At 40.4% G+C, this 15,554-nt stretch overlaps 2 protein-coding genes and 1 non-coding gene across 27 annotated transcripts in view; 2 read left to right on the top strand and 1 right to left on the bottom strand.

Annotated features, from left to right (window-relative positions):
* LOC127689377 (uncharacterized) overlaps window positions 1-15,554 on the top strand; it is a 175,510-nt gene that overhangs the window by 126,037 nt on the left and 33,919 nt on the right. The window lies entirely within an intron of this gene.
* Window positions 1-15,554, top strand: part of LOC127689375 (nucleolar and coiled-body phosphoprotein 1-like) — a 568,994-nt gene that overhangs the window by 549,811 nt on the left and 3,629 nt on the right. For all 25 annotated transcript variants that reach the window (XM_052188977.1, XM_052188987.1, XM_052188989.1 and 22 more), the window contains 6 exons: window positions 1,133-1,203; window positions 1,907-1,931; window positions 4,187-4,303; window positions 6,081-6,169; window positions 7,192-7,216; window positions 12,140-12,253. In XM_052188977.1, coding sequence (XP_052044937.1) covers window positions 1,133-1,203; window positions 1,907-1,931; window positions 4,187-4,303; window positions 6,081-6,169; window positions 7,192-7,216; window positions 12,140-12,253 — 441 coding nt within the window. The remainder of the gene's footprint in view (window positions 1-1,132; window positions 1,204-1,906; window positions 1,932-4,186; window positions 4,304-6,080; window positions 6,170-7,191; window positions 7,217-12,139; window positions 12,254-15,554) is intronic.
* LOC127690414 (small nucleolar RNA SNORA17) lies at window positions 10,468-10,593 on the bottom strand. Its single transcript, XR_007979115.1, has one exon. It is a non-coding gene; the product is annotated as a small nucleolar RNA SNORA17 (small nucleolar RNA).

The following is a 15,554-nucleotide window of genomic DNA, read 5'->3' as shown; positions in this document are numbered from 1 at the left end:
CTATTTTCCCTGGAAATCCTCAAACAAGTTAATACTAAATCATGGGGTGAATGTTTAGAAGATGAAGTTTGGCCAGTTTCTCCAAATATGAAACAGAGAGTCACAATGAAGTGACTACATCAAAGTACAGACACAGACAGACAGACAGAGACAGACTGCCACACTAAGCACAATCAGAACTGGGGATGAGATGGAAGAGATTCTAGATGTCCCCACAATGGGGCACGGACATGCCACCAGCAGGACCCAGAACTAGAATCAGGTGGTCGCCAACGGGCACCAGAGAGGAAATAGGATGTCTCCTGACCTCCTCTGATACACACAATACTGTGTCTAGTTTCTTCTTTCTTGGGTCCCAGATAGCTACCTTCTAGAGGTTTGTGACTCCAAAAATGAAGTCCCCCAAATGTGAATGATTGCAAACCAAGGACCTGTGTGGTGTGAATGGATTCCTGGCCAATGTACCAAATGTAATGCAGTCTGTATAGATTCAATATAAGTCAGAATCCAGGTCAATGCACATGACAAATATATATTTCAATCAAGCTGCTATTGATCAATCAGGAACAGAGAACAGACATGGGAGCTGAACCATGATCTTGATCCAAAGTATTAGAGTATTTCAGTTTCCAAAGCATCTGTGCCAAGTTATCATTACATTTTTCCTCCAATAAGGATTTAAGGATAAAGGCTTACATTTTTCCTCCAATAGGATTTAAGGACAAAGGCTTTCCTTTATGAGGTTGACCTATGCAAACTGATACAGTCTGTAGGTTTTACAGTCCTGACCAATCAAATCCACTTGTTATTCTGTAGTTAGAAACAACCATTATGTTCTGGAGAACAAAGGATGAATAAAGGGAGCTGTGATTAAGAAAAATCTTTATGTTCTGAAACAACATGGCAGTACTTGGGGCAAGTTTCTTTTGCTCGTTTCCCACAATTTCTCTCCAAATCCTTTCTTTTTCTCTATTTACCTTCTCAGAAAACATTCCAGCTTTATTGCGACCATCTCATTTACTTCATTTAATTACATATACTAAGTCCATGCACTTTAATCTGCATCAAGTAAAGTGCAGTGTAAGTAATGAGAAGCACCATCAGCTGACTGTTATTCTCTCTGTTCCCCTAGTGTCAGCGAAACGAGCTGACAGTGCAAGTTCAGAAGAAGAGGAGGAAAAGTCAACACTGAGGAGGGTTAAGGTAAGAGGGGCTTTCGTTTCTCTAAGGTAGAAAGGTTATCTCAGTGATTCCATTAAGTTTCAGTAGGTATCACATTTGAGTCATGACATAGTCAGAGATATCATAGGTATTATTAGAGCTTTTACTTAGGAAGAGGATGGAATGTAGGAACTGTACTAACTTGGTCTCAATTCAATAATTCATTACATCACAATGTGGTGCAACATTATGTCCGGATTTATGAAACTAATCCCTGTCAAGTGGGTTTCTCCAGTTTACACTAGTCCTCATGGTTTAAAGAACAGCCAACTGAACACCCAACATCCACATGCTAGACACAGTAAGCTTCTAATGCACCAAACTTTAAGTCATATACTCCAATTAGTTCTAAACCATGTGCCCTAGAAATAGAATATGTATTAGTGAAAAATACCTGTTTTCATATGTGGTGTAGATTTTGGGACCCTCTAGAGGCCGGACAGGTTTGTTTGATCTACTTATGAATCAGAAAAAGTATGAAAGATACTAGTTTTTGTCACAAGAACTGAGCCCCAAATAATTTGTGGCATCATCAAATAACGTATCCATCAATATAGTTATCACTCAACTGCAATTTTTCATCCTTGCTGCAACTATAGTACATAAATGGATCAATCAAAACCAATTTTATATATTACCCTGCTTGATTATGGAATATAAAGTATTTTTCCCTTCTCCATTACAGGTGGCTCCTAAAAAAAATGGAAAGAGTATGTATTTTGGAATTACTAAGATAAGAATTGTTGTAAACACTATGTTTTATCTGATGCAACACTGTGATCTAAAAACTTACCTATATATCTGTGGTCATTGAATTCACCAGGGTACAATAATCCCTATGAAAAAGTTACAGTTTTTAGGATCTGCCTGTAAGATATCAAATTTATTAGGATCTCAAACACTATCATGACTGCGAGAATGGGTAGAATTCCTAGATTGTATCATTTCCCATTCAGCAGATAGTCATTTGTAAAAGGCATAGAAGCACACATACTCATTTTCAGGTGGCAGGTCCTAAAAATGTAACCCAGTCCAGGAGAACAGGAATGTTGAATGGATGTGTCCCAACTGGCTTTCCCATGGTTCATTGTAATGAAGTCTACAGAAGGGTTAAGGGGGTGGACTTTATTAGCATGGAGAAAGGGCAACACAATTTAGGCACATGGTAAAGTAAGTCCTCTATTCACAACTTAGATATTAGTTAGTGCTATCTCATTCTTTAGGGAATTTGGTGAATTTTAGGGATTTTGTTTTATTTTTGAGATGTGTGTGTGTGTAACTTCTTTCTGGCCCAGATCTCACATAGCTCCACCTTTCTGAGCCTATAGACTGCTGTTATTTATTAAGGTATACACTGACACATCCAAAGGGAATATACCTTTAAATGTCAAAACTCTATGCTCTAGGAGTTTTATCTCCGAGTGGCGGTCAGTGGCCAAATTCTGAGTGTTAATATGGAGTAGATACATATTTTCTGCAATGAATCACGTACCCTATTATTATTTCAAGTGTTTACTGCATAGTACAACTACAGTTTCAATACTTCAGTATGCTGTAGTTTTATTAAAGGGAGCAATTATATTAATATAATGTAATATTATATTGGACTTCATCCCAGTTTTCTCAGTACACGTTTAGCATGTCCAGGACCCAAAGTTTGTATCCTTGTTCTGTATAAAATGTGCCCAAGATGGCTCCATCCTATTAATGTTTATCCTAGAGAAGTGAAGGAAGGGGAAACATAAGTTCAAGGTCATTCTTTTCTGTAGAGTGAATTACATTCTAGACTAGAATAGAGACCTCTCTTGAAAACAATTTTTAAAACTATAACGAGACGGTAAGACTGGTGAGGGAGGCATGACCAGGCATTGTGCACTCCCACAGGCCTGGAATCAGTACCCATATCTAAGCAGGAACTGAGAAAGACCAGGCAAGAGAGTCAATGAAGACGTTACCTACAAAGTGATGTGAACACACTGCTTATTATATTAGCAATACACAAGGCTGCTCTTCTTGTCAGTTCATGATGAGGACATGTCCAGGTTTGGCTGCTTGAAAGGAAGTTTTTATGCAGCCCAACCATAATGTGACACCTTGGTTTTGAGTAACTTTCAAACTGAGCATTTTTAGAAATTATCTCTATGTAGTCTTCTGATCAGTGAATCACTCACTGAGAGTCACCAGTCAGGTTGAAGTTCTGAGAGGAAGACTACATATTTCTATTAAGTGAGAACCCTCCTACAGCTTCTTTGGTAAACAGTAAGAATATATACATTCTCTGTTGCCCATGTGTCACCAACTGAAACCTCATTCTACCTAGATGCATTCATATGTAGCTGACTCTTCCATCATTTAACAGACACCACACAGCAATATGCACTTGTATGTCCATATCTTTTTAATTAAGAATAGTCATAGGGTGTTTAGTGCATACCATCATAGTAAACACAACTCAGAAGTAAGAGAGACCGTAAATTACATTATATATTATACTATATATAAATAAAATATACTATATATTATACCGTATATATGAATTAAATATACGACATAAATTACACTCTATAGTATATTATATTTATTTTATATGCCTTTGCACAAATCTTTTGCAATGAAGTCTCATAGGGAGTCAAATATTAAGCATCCTAGTGAAACCACATAGGAGTGTAAGACTGTGTGGTTTGGTTTATGTTGATCTAAGAGGGATTTTGATGCTGTTTAGCAACATGAGAGAGTCCTTGTTCTCTTCTCTGTACATTGTCACATGGACATGAAGTGTAATTCATGCTGCTGTGTATAGTGCACTTTGTGATCTTCTCAAATTACTCTCTGATGAGTAGCTCTGATGATGTTGCCTGGAGAATGGTCACAAAGTAGAATGTGCAAACACAAAACCATTCCTGATTTCCTCTGTTTTTCTGTCATGAAGCTGACATAATTGTCTTTGTTGTGTATATATCCCTAGGATCAAATACCTTGAAGAAGCTCTGTCGGAAGGGGACTCTTCCCCTGACAGATGATGTTGAAGGAAGTAACTTCATTGATGAAACTTGCACAGAAAAAACAAAAAATAAAAGAGAAGGTACTGTGGAAATGAAAAGGATGGATCATGTTTCATAGTGGCAGAGGATACTGTTGTGATACATGTAAAACTATGAATATATTATTAGTATTTTTATGTAGATACTGTTAATTTGTATACATCCTTATTTGAAATTCAACCATAGAATTTTAAAATGGATATTAGACTCACTGTTTGTTCTCATTGAGTAATGAGAAAGAGAGGAAAAGTGAGCTCAGTCCTGTCTGCATCACTGTCACATTACCTGCTGCAGGAAGGAACAGGTGAGCCACCCTCTCTATCACCTGTTCCTAGAGACCTGTAATGTGAAAGGATTTAATGTCAACTGTCTCAAGAGTGACCCTTTGATTATCAAAAGTGTCAAATGTGAAGATAGACTTTGGATTAGATCACAGAATTTCTGCTCTGACCAATTGGGAGTGGGTCACTGGACTGGTGTGTTACACAGTGGGAAAGAACAGTAGAAACAAGGAAATGGCAGGAGAGGCTGGAGGGTTCTCTGAGTTTTTTTTTCTTTTCTTTCAAAGGCATCATGGTGATCCCTGTTAGCTTGTGTATTCTTTGCTTGTGGCTCTGTCATCTGAAGGCAGACTTTTCCTCTTAACACTTTTCAGTCTATGTGAGTTATTAACAAATGTCCAAGCCTGCAACTGTGGTTAGTAGCTCTCCAAGGAAGCTGTATCCAAGGTACTTTCCCAGATTGTAGTGAAAAGGAATGTCTGTTTCACCACAATAGCTTGAGTATGGAGTGATATTCGCTGAGAGCTGTAGATGTAGGAGTTTCAGGCAGAGATCCAATGCAATGGATTGAAGGAAAGAAGTGGAGTGCTTGTGTCCAGCTCACCTTCTTGTTCTTTAGAACAGTGTCACTAACAGTGGCACAGTTTGCTACAGCTTATCACCTCAAGATAATGTCCCACAGACATGCTCCTCCTCGTCCTCCTCTTCATCCTCCTCGTCCTCCTTCTTCTCTTCTTCTCTTCTTCTTCTTCTTCTTCTTCTTCTTCTTCTTCTTCTTCTTCTTCTTCTTCTTCTTCTTCTTCTTCTTCTTCTTCTTCATCATCATCTTATTATTCTTTTTTGGTTTTTATTTTGGCTTTTCAAGACAGGGTTTCTCTATATAACACAGGCTATCCTGGAACTCACTCTGTAGACCAGTCTGGATTCTAACTCAAAAGTCTGCCGGCCTCTGTCTCCCAAGTGCTGGGATTAAAGGCATGTACCAACACAGTGCCTGGCTTCTCATAGTACTTCTTGTCTCTGTCCTTCTCTAGCCATGCCCTCCTTTTGGTAATTGCCATGTTATCCTGTGATCCCTTCCACCTGCTACCTTATTGTTGATGCAACATACTAGAACACATTGCCCACACAGTGTGGCCTAACCTCAGCCATGTCCCCTCATGAGCCCTGGGTATACTTGGTCTTTCTGTATTCACTAAACATTTCTCCCTCACAAAGCTCATGAGACTGTAAAGATCACTGGGAGAGAAATGAACAGAACCCTTCTCAGATATAATATGACTTGAAAGGCAGTTGAATCTTAGTATGACATCTGAATCAAACCTTTTCCACACAGACAGGTACATCCTCGTTTGTCTGTAGGTCTTCCCTCTGTTCAGTTTGCCTTATGAGAAAACAGTCCAGCAGCAGCACAACCATCTTGTTCATCAGGTTTAGTTACATGAACTAGATTCATACACTTTTACCTACATCAAGTAAAGCCCAGTGTAAACAATAAGCAATACTGTGAGCTGACAGTCACTTCTTGTCTCCCTAGTGAATCTGGAAGAAGAAGTCCCCCCAGTACCAGAATGTCAGGACAGTGCAACCTTACCAATGGATAAGGATAAAGCACCAGTGAAAATGGTGAGAAGGCTTTTCCTTGCTCTCATGCAGAAAACTTACTTCAGTGGTCCCCTTATGGTTCAGTGGGATCACAATGGAATCATGTCACTGATCAGGTATATGCCATTTTAAAGCTTCTCATATTTTAAAGGTCTCACTAGCTGAGCATTGAATATGCACACACTGGACACAAGAGCTTTCTTTCAACACATCAAACATTGGGGCTTACTCTCAAAGTATAACTATGATAGACCACAGAAACACAAAATATCTGAATGACAAATACAGGATTTCACAGGTGGTATGCAATCTAGGTTTGAGAATCTTCCATAGAGGCCAGCCAGCTTTGCCTGATCTGCCTTCAAAACAAAAACAAAACAAAAACAAACAAACAAAAACAAAAAAACAAAAAAACACGTGAAAGCACCATTTCTTAAATGAATGTAACCTGTTCCCTATGGGAAGAGAATGATGACAATCACTCAAGTCAAATAGCTTTGGCTATGGTCAAAGCAGGAAATCTGTATTCAAACAATTGTGCCTACAATTCATTCCTTGGTGCAGCAGAACCTCCAACTCTTAGCCTAGCTACTGTGGAAGCAGAATTCTTTGGAGACTTGAGGGATATTGAATTGCAGCCTTATTACATTGAGCAGTCTAAAAATGGTTCTTACTTTGGGTTTGTCCTACAGTAAGAGCCAAGATTTTACGTTCTACTAAAAATAAACAAAAAGATGTTATCCTTTTATGTTCATTTAATAACATGTCCATCATTTTTTATTATTGGTATAAGAATATATATCGTGTTGAATGTAATAAAAAATATTAAGACAAAAAGTGTGAAATTGTCTTTTTCATGAAGTACAAAGCTCAGATATTCTGTTACATCACTGAATAATGGATCCATTAATATGGTCTCCACTTGACTGCTCTTTTCTATCTTGACTGCAACTAGAATATGTCAGAGGAAGGCCCAAAGACCTTAGCAGATATTACTCAATATGATCTAACGTTTAAAATATTGTATTTCCTTTCAATTGCAGGAAAGATCTAGAAATCACAGATCTGGTATGTATTATGGATTAACCCTCTAAGATATGTTTCAGATGTTAATTGTGTAATACTTTGTATTTTGTGTGATGGACAACTATGATCTCAGGTACTTACTGATGATGTTTTTGTTGTTGTTGTTGTTGCATTTTTTTTAAAGAAAGCACAATTTCCAAGCCCAAACAATGGCCATGTGACTGTGTTCAGCCGTGATTCCTTTAGTTAAAAGGAGATTTTGTTCACGAAGGCATGTCCAAATCTTTTTTACCAAGAAAAAGATCCCAATTATCCAAACGACATTCTAGTAGAAAGGTTATAAATTAAGAAATCCTAATACAGTCATCTAAAAAATGTATTCAAACTACACCAGGGCCATGCAAGACCAGGCTATATGCTTGTATTCCTTCATAGATGAATGATCCAGAGTTTAGAGGTAATTATGAGACGCCTTAGCTGTTCCTCTCAAGAGACACTTCTTACCTCATCAAGGGCACAATATTCTCTATAGAAAAGTTATATCTTCTGGCATCTGCCTGCCATAAGGCAAACTGATAGGGATCTCAAACACTAGCCTGGTTGCTGCAGAGGTCAGAGTGCATGGGAGTGTGTCAGTCAGCCGGCAGCAGATACTCACAACTCTGAAACGTAGAGAAGCACATGCCACTTTTCAGGCGACTGAGCCTGAAAATTAAATTCAGTACATGGAAAGCAGGGGTTAATATGCCCCCAAAACTGTGTTTCTCATAGCATGGCTCTCTCCAGTAAGATCTGGAGAAAAGCCTTGGCAGACTAGATAACATCAGCATGGGCACAAAGAGCCACACTGTCCACTGAGAACTCCGGTCTTCATTTGCTTGCTCCATGCTGGACCATCATTCCAGCAATGCATTTCATTGTTATTTTGTATTTTGTTGTTAGTATAATTTTAGTATTTTTGATAAGTTTATGCAATGTGTTTGGTCATATTTATCCCTTACAACTCTGCTCACATAATCACTCTCCCTTTTCAGTGTTTCTTAAATACATATACTTAAAAACTTTCTAGTCTAATTTATGCAAAACATGTGCAGGGGCTTCCACTGACACTTGGGTGAACATTCTAGGGGCAAAATCTTTAATTAAAACTGTACCTCTCTTAGACCAAAAACATAAAGTAATAACTTCTTAAATAGGTATGAGAAGGGTTTCTGAACCTCGTCTCTTCAAGCCACAATATTGTCTTCCTTGACTTTGTGAAGGTCCTATATAAGCATCCAGCAATATACATTTAAAGAGCAGCTAGACTCTGCACATCAAGGATCCTTTGTCATGGGTAGTTAAATTCCATGTTGCCTTTTCTATTTTCCTCTCAATGGCTTTACATAGTCATCAGAGAAGAGTATCACCAGACATTTTCTTGTCCACATTTGTGTGTCTGCATGATCAGGCTTTCACCAGTGAAGTGATGTGTTTAGTGAAACAATTATGAGTTAGAACATGTAGCTTCACTGGCTTAGTTTATACCTATCAGATCCAAAACCGTGTGTTTCATCCCAAGGATCCCATATAGGATGCCCATGATTGCACAGTATGCAATCCGGATTTAGAGTTTTGGTTTCAGAAAAGTCAAAGTACAAGATCTTCCTTGGTTTTTTTTTTAGTTTTGTTATTGTTTTTTTGTGCATTTCATGTTATACACCCCAATCCCACTTCTCTCCTTCTCTCCTTGCACCTTCCCTCCACCCTTGCTACAATCTACCAACATGGAAATAATACTGTGGAAGCTGTAGTATGTCACAGTGTGTCCCACTATATACCCTTTTGTCTATACATCTTTGCTTACAAATAATCATTGTAATGCCTTGTTGATCTGGAGCAGTCTCCTGGCTTCTGATGCTCTATCTGAGGTTCTAATGCTGGATATCTTCTGGAATACCCTGTGGTTGCCCTGTTGCATGGAGTTCCTGATGTTTTGTATCTATAGAACCAGCCCCTTTATGTACTTCTTCAGCAGTTGATCAATGGGGTAGATGTTGGGTTGAGCCAATTCAAAGTACTGGAGGCCTGACAGGTATCTATGTTGGCCAGCTTTCCAGATCCCCTACTCTCACACATCCATGGCCAGCTCACTAGCAACCCCTGTAATGAGGGCTAGCTCTATCCTGCTGCTCAGGCAGGGTGAAAAACTCCCACTTCCCAGTGTTGCATTTAGTGTGGGACATGATCAGTTCTCCCACTCTTATGACCTGAGTTGGGAGCAGCTCTCTCACCTGCTATAAATGACAAAGGAACAGAGAGGTGAGGGTGGCAAACCCAGCAGATAAGAAAGCAGGCCTGGCTCTCCTGCATTCACACCTGCTGGGCTGGCTTACCTGCAAGCCCCTCATGCAGGGCCAGCTCTGCTGTGCTCTCCAGGCAAGGTACAGGATCTGCTCTCCCGAGTGCTGCAGCAAATGAGGGGCAGGGATAGCTCTCCTGCTTTCATGGCCACTTGGCCAGTTCTCCATCCTGCCATAGATGGTAAGGAGCGAGAGGGTCAGACTGTATCTCTCCCTCATCCACACCACTATATGGCAGATGTGTTGATCTAGCTCTCCAATGCTCCTGTCCTCAGGACTGGCTCACTCAGCCTTCAGCCATCAACATGTCCACAGGCAGTAGCCCACACCAGAGTCATTTGCCTGGCCTTTGGCGGTAACAGGTTCCTGATGCTGCAGGACAAGGTGGCATCACAGACCAGGATCCCACAATGTTCACAGATGGCCTCACCAACTGCTCACATCAGGCTGTTCGTCACTACCCTGGAGGCTCCAGTTCTTCCTTTCTTCCTTGTACTCACATCCTTCTGTTTCTCTTTCTCTTCACTTTTCCCACCACTTACTTGCTCCTCTTAGTGGAGTCCAGTTTCTCTGAGTGTCTGCAGTCGTTTCAGGAGTGGTCCCTGGAGTATATGTCCCACTTGTGTATTATGGCATTGGGCAGGGGCCATCTTGAGTGTGGTCCGACCTCCAAAGCCTACCCAGTACATGACTGGTGGTCATCTCAGATTAGCTCCGTGCCAGGCTCCATGGCACTGGCCTGGGGCTCATCACAGGCACTCTTCGTGCCCATCTGCATGACTGGCCACATATGAAGGTCATCTGTCTCCAACCCCCTCCTGCCCATGCCGGCCTTCCCACGTAGAGCTCTGTTAGTCCCTAGCTTGTTCTCTGTTCTCAGAGTCTGTCTGATCCTGAGCATTGGTGCTGGGCACTAGACTCATGCTCCTCTCAGGCTCACTGTTTTCAGTAAATGTTAAGATTACTAATCATTCAAATGTTCTCAGATCACAACCAAGTATAGACATAGCTTCTCTCTTTTCTGCCCCCCACTGACACACAAGTGACATAGCAGGCGCATCTGCAATGCCTCCCTCTTCTTTTTCTCATAGTGAAACTTAATCCAGACGAGGCTAGAGACTTTTTCATCATTGTCATCATCATCATCACCAATAGAAATGGCTAAGATAATAATAATAACAACAACAACAACAACAACAACAATAATAACAACAATAAATAAAATGGCCCCAAGAGGACTATTGAAGGAAGGGGAATTTGTAGAAACTAATCTTGCCCTTGGCTGGTTGATCAAATTCTAGGATAGACACATGCCCATGAATATATGATCAGCCCTAATTGAACTTGGTGGGTTATTAGGATAAAATGAAAAGGATCTGAAGTTGGCAAAGAGTGGAGAGATAGGAATGGAGTCAGGACGAGTTAGGGTGTTGGGCAGGAATGAATAGGATCAAAATACATTGTATGGAGTTCTCAAAGAATTAAGACAAGATTTTATTTAAAAATTGATGAGGAAACAAGAAGCAGACCCAGTGCACACTCATCCCCTGTGTAGCCATGTAGATGTCTCACGTCAATTCAGGGAGGGTTTATAAAAGGTTGGCCAACTTTCCTCACATGACAACTTGATTCAGAATGACTTGGAGTCTGAGTCATCACAGAAGACTGGAAGCATGTGTTGCCTCTCAGTGTGGGTACTTGATCAGAATCACTGGATGAAAGGAACCTGACAGTCTGAAGACACTGGAGAAATGACCTCTTCTATTTACTCTCCAGAGACCTTCTATACCTTAGAAATTCATATATTGAGTCAGAGATCAAAGGCAATGCATCTGTTTTTTTTTTTTTTTTTTTTTTTTTTTTTTTTTGGTTCTTTCTGTCAGGGTGTTTGGCCAGGGCATCATGGATATAACTAATATAGAACCCAGGGATAAAAAACTAGAGGAAATGTATTCTTCTTACCTTCCAAACTCACTTAAAGTGATATAATATATTCTGCATAAACTGTAAAATATTCTGGATAGGCAAAATAAATAAATAAATAAATAAATAAATAAATAAATAAATAAATAAATGAAAGCAAACAACCAGTGGGCGCCATCCTATATAACAGTCAATTTTTGCTCAGGTTTTCTTGCATCCTTTCTAGTGGAACTTTCCTCACATTTCACAACACCACAGTGCACTTGTGCAGTCATGTGCTTTTTGTTATGATTTGACATTATATACCTATCCTGTACACCAATAAGTTTCCTGTGGTCATTTACTGGTGCAACAATGTAATCACAGCAATGTCTCTGTGTCATGATGCTCTAAATGGGATTTGAATGCTGCCTATCTGGCACCATACCAACATAAATATTCATGTTGTGCCTCTTTCTCAGTTGTCCCTCCTGAATTAATTTACCTACATCATCACGAGTTACATAGTAGACGTTATCTACATCGTCACCTTATGTATAATTATTTGTACACTACACTCAGTGATCTTCCTGCAGCACCATTCTAATTACAGTGACTTACTTAAAAAGAAATATGATCATATGTACAAACCCTCAACTATTATCAGTTTCCTCTGTCTATCGTGAAGCTGACATAAATCTACCTCTCAATGCATTCCCAGTATTGGCAATCTTAAGGAAATTTTCTCGAAAGCGAACTGTGGCCCCCATTGAAGTGGAAAGACCTCAAGTCCTCCCAGGTACCTCCCGAGAAACAACACACGCTACAACAGAAGGTACTGTGGGAAAACATTAATTCCGTTCAATTACATAAATCAATGTTGAAGTTTTGCTGTAGTTTTTAATGCATGGATATCTTAATTTATCTAGTTTGTCAGTAGAAATTTAAAGATACAGTTAACTGGCGTCTTTGCTTTTCGTTAACTAATGGTAAACTGGAGGAAAGTTGAGACTTTATATGAGTACTCTTGTCTTCACCTGTGGTAGGCATGAATGACTGAGCCACATGTCAGTCACATTGTCCCAGACATGCATAACACAGATGTGGAAGGTCTCAAGATTGAGGATGAAACTTGAATTAGATTAAGGCATTCCTAAGCAGGCCCATTGAGAAACAGAAAGCCCTAGGAGCAGTCATCTTACAACTTGTGCTTGGGAGACTAAGGGAGTAGGAAAGATCATTTAAGACAAAGAAATATGTGATGTTTCTGTGCATTTTCTCTTTCAAATGTATAATAGTTAGCAGTGGCAAGGTTGAGTGTGCTTTGCTTCTGGCTCTGTTATTTCAAGGCTACATTTCCCAGAACACTTAGACCATCCTTCCTCTGTCACTGCTAACATCCTAGTGTATGACTCTTGTTATAACTCTTCTTGGAAAATTGGTTGGGTTTGCTTTCCCAGACGTTGTGATAAAGTACTGTGACACAAAACATCCTGCAGTGGTCTGAATAGGAATGGCCTCATAGAATCTTGTGATTGAGTACATGGCCCACAGGGAGGGGTATTATTAGGAGGTGTGGCCTGGTTAGAGTAGGGGTGGGATTGCGGAGGAAGTATAACAATGTAGAAGTGGGACTTGAGGTCTCAGATGCTCAAGCTAGACCTAGTGTGTCACTCCTTTCCCACTTGCTGCCTGCCATAGAAATCTCAGCTCCTTCTCCAGCACCATGTCTTCCTGCATTCTGCCATTTTTCCTGTCATGATGATAGGGGACTAAACTTCTTACACTGTGCAAGCCAGCCCTAATTAAATGTTTTGCTTTATAAGAGTTGCCATGGTTGTGGTATCTCTTCACGGCAAAAGAACCCCTAATTTAGACACATCTTTAGCAAGAAAAGGTTGACATTGCCAGGGACATTGAATTTGGAGCCCATAATCAATAAGTAGCAGATAGAGGCAGAAACTGAAGGGAAAGTGATATTGCAGCCAAAGCCTAGAAGCAAAGAAAAATGAATGACTGTCCTCTGCTGAGTTTTCTTCCTCTGATATGGCCTAGGATCCCATCCAAGAGAATGATTGTATCTACAGGAAACAGGTCTTCCCAAGATGCCTTAATCTATTCAAACAACAGTGTCATACCTGGAGAACTGAGATCTTGTTAGTTGACAGCTGTGGTGAAGCATCATGGAGGCGACAAAGTGTTGTTTTCACTTTTGAGTATTAGCCTGTATCAGAGTGAGTTTTTCTGATAGAAAACAATTTCTTTGCTCTCAAGAACCTGTAGGTAAATATCTTACAGTGTGGGCCCAATGCTGCAGGAGCAGCAGGTCCTCTCCCTGTTCTTTGGGTCTTGTAGCAGCACTTCCTCTCTTCCCTGTGAAGCACTGCTTTACATGCACTCAACATGGCAGAGTATCTCAACAGTCACAATGACTTTTCATTCTGTCTACATAGCATGTCTTTGTATCAAGGGCTTAATATATGACTTGTGATGGTTTGTACATGTTTGGCCCAGGCAATGGCACTATTACAAGGTGTGGGCCTGTTGGACTAGGTGTGTCACTGTGGGTGTGGTCTTTAAGACCCTCATCCTAAATGCCTGGCAGCAGTATTCTGCTAGCAGCCTTCAGATGAAGATATTGAACTCTCAGCTCCTCCTGCACCATTCCTGCCTGGATGTTGCCATGTTCCCACCTTGATGATAATGGATTGAATATATCTGAACCTGAAAGCCAGCCCCAATTAAATGTTATCCTTTATAAGACCTGCATGAGTCATAGTGTCTGTTCACAGCAGTAAAAATCTAACTAAGGCATGACTTTATGTAGTTTGTGTTCCTCACCTCAGACTGACATGTGGGACTAGAGTTCTGACATCCATCTTGGAGCCTCTGACCTAGTTAGTGATTGAAGTGGGATCTTAGCTCTAGCAAACCCTTGGCTACCTTTCAGGAATTTCGTGGTTCAGCCTCCAACATTCAGAACATGGGTTTGGGCGTTCTAGTGAATTACACCTAGTCCCAAGACTAATGAACCATAGTAGTTGTTTGGACATCAGTTCTCTCAGTACCTCTCTGCGCATAGGGCTGTGTCTGTCCTCCGTGCTGTCACTATTTGTGTATTTCACTTGTTACAGCCTTACCTGTCTTGCCGTTTTTAGGGGAATAAGTTCATAATCTCAGAGAATTGTTTCCTGAAAGTATCTCCCCTGAGGCTTCTTCATTATGCTCAAGGTCTTTGCTCATCACAAGTGTGTCATTGTCCCCTGCCTCCTCTCACGGTTTAGCTGTCTTTGGCTCCACTGTGATAGGCAGTATTAGGAGGGTTAGCACTGTGTTAATCACTGCAAACTCTAGGCCTCCTGCTTGTATGTAGTATGTCCTCCAGAGTCCCATGTCCCCACCTCCAACCTCATACACCACAATATTCCTCCTTATAGTTCCTTGCCTTTATCCTTCAGATACAGATATTTCCTTATTTTCCAAGTGCCAAAGTGGCTCAATGATCTGTACTAGACTATCCATAGAGTCTTGGAGGTTTCTTCCCACTAATTACCTCATTCCTGATACTGCATAAGAGAATACAGTGTCTATAGAGTATAGCTTAACCCTCTAGCATGCCCCCACATTCCTTCAAGAGAGTTCTTTTCTTTCTTTATTACCTCTTTCTCACCAAACTCACTGGGCACATAAGACCATTAAGAGAATAGAGTATAGAACCCTTCCTAGGCACAATATACCCTAAAGATATTCAAATCTTAGCAGTTTGTCCTTCATCTGGTGGACAAAGCTAAGAGGCTCCTGGTGACTGGCTACAGTATGACAATTGTGAGCAGGAAAGACAGAGTTGAACTCAATATCATCCAGAAGCCTCACAAACAGAGCAAGGCTATATACATTAGAGGACAAACAAAGCCAGAAAAAGTTGTTCTAAACTATAGGGATAGTAAGGAAGAAGGGCAAGGAGTGACTGTCAGGTAGCTGTCACATTAGTCCATTCTGAAATCACCAGTGTTTTGACACAAATTAGAGCAGTATCCGGTCCCAGATTTGACTCAGTGATTCACTCTATCTCCACCAGTAGATGTGGTTAAGGAATTATCTCATATACAAAGCCCCTGTTTTGCATGGGAGGACAG

Source organism: Apodemus sylvaticus, chromosome 7 (genome assembly GCF_947179515.1).
Source record: "Apodemus sylvaticus chromosome 7, mApoSyl1.1, whole genome shotgun sequence".
NCBI lineage: Eukaryota > Metazoa > Chordata > Mammalia > Rodentia > Muridae > Apodemus > Apodemus sylvaticus.
Note: the sequence above shows the minus strand (reverse complement) of the source record. Positions and strands in the feature narration are given on the sequence as shown.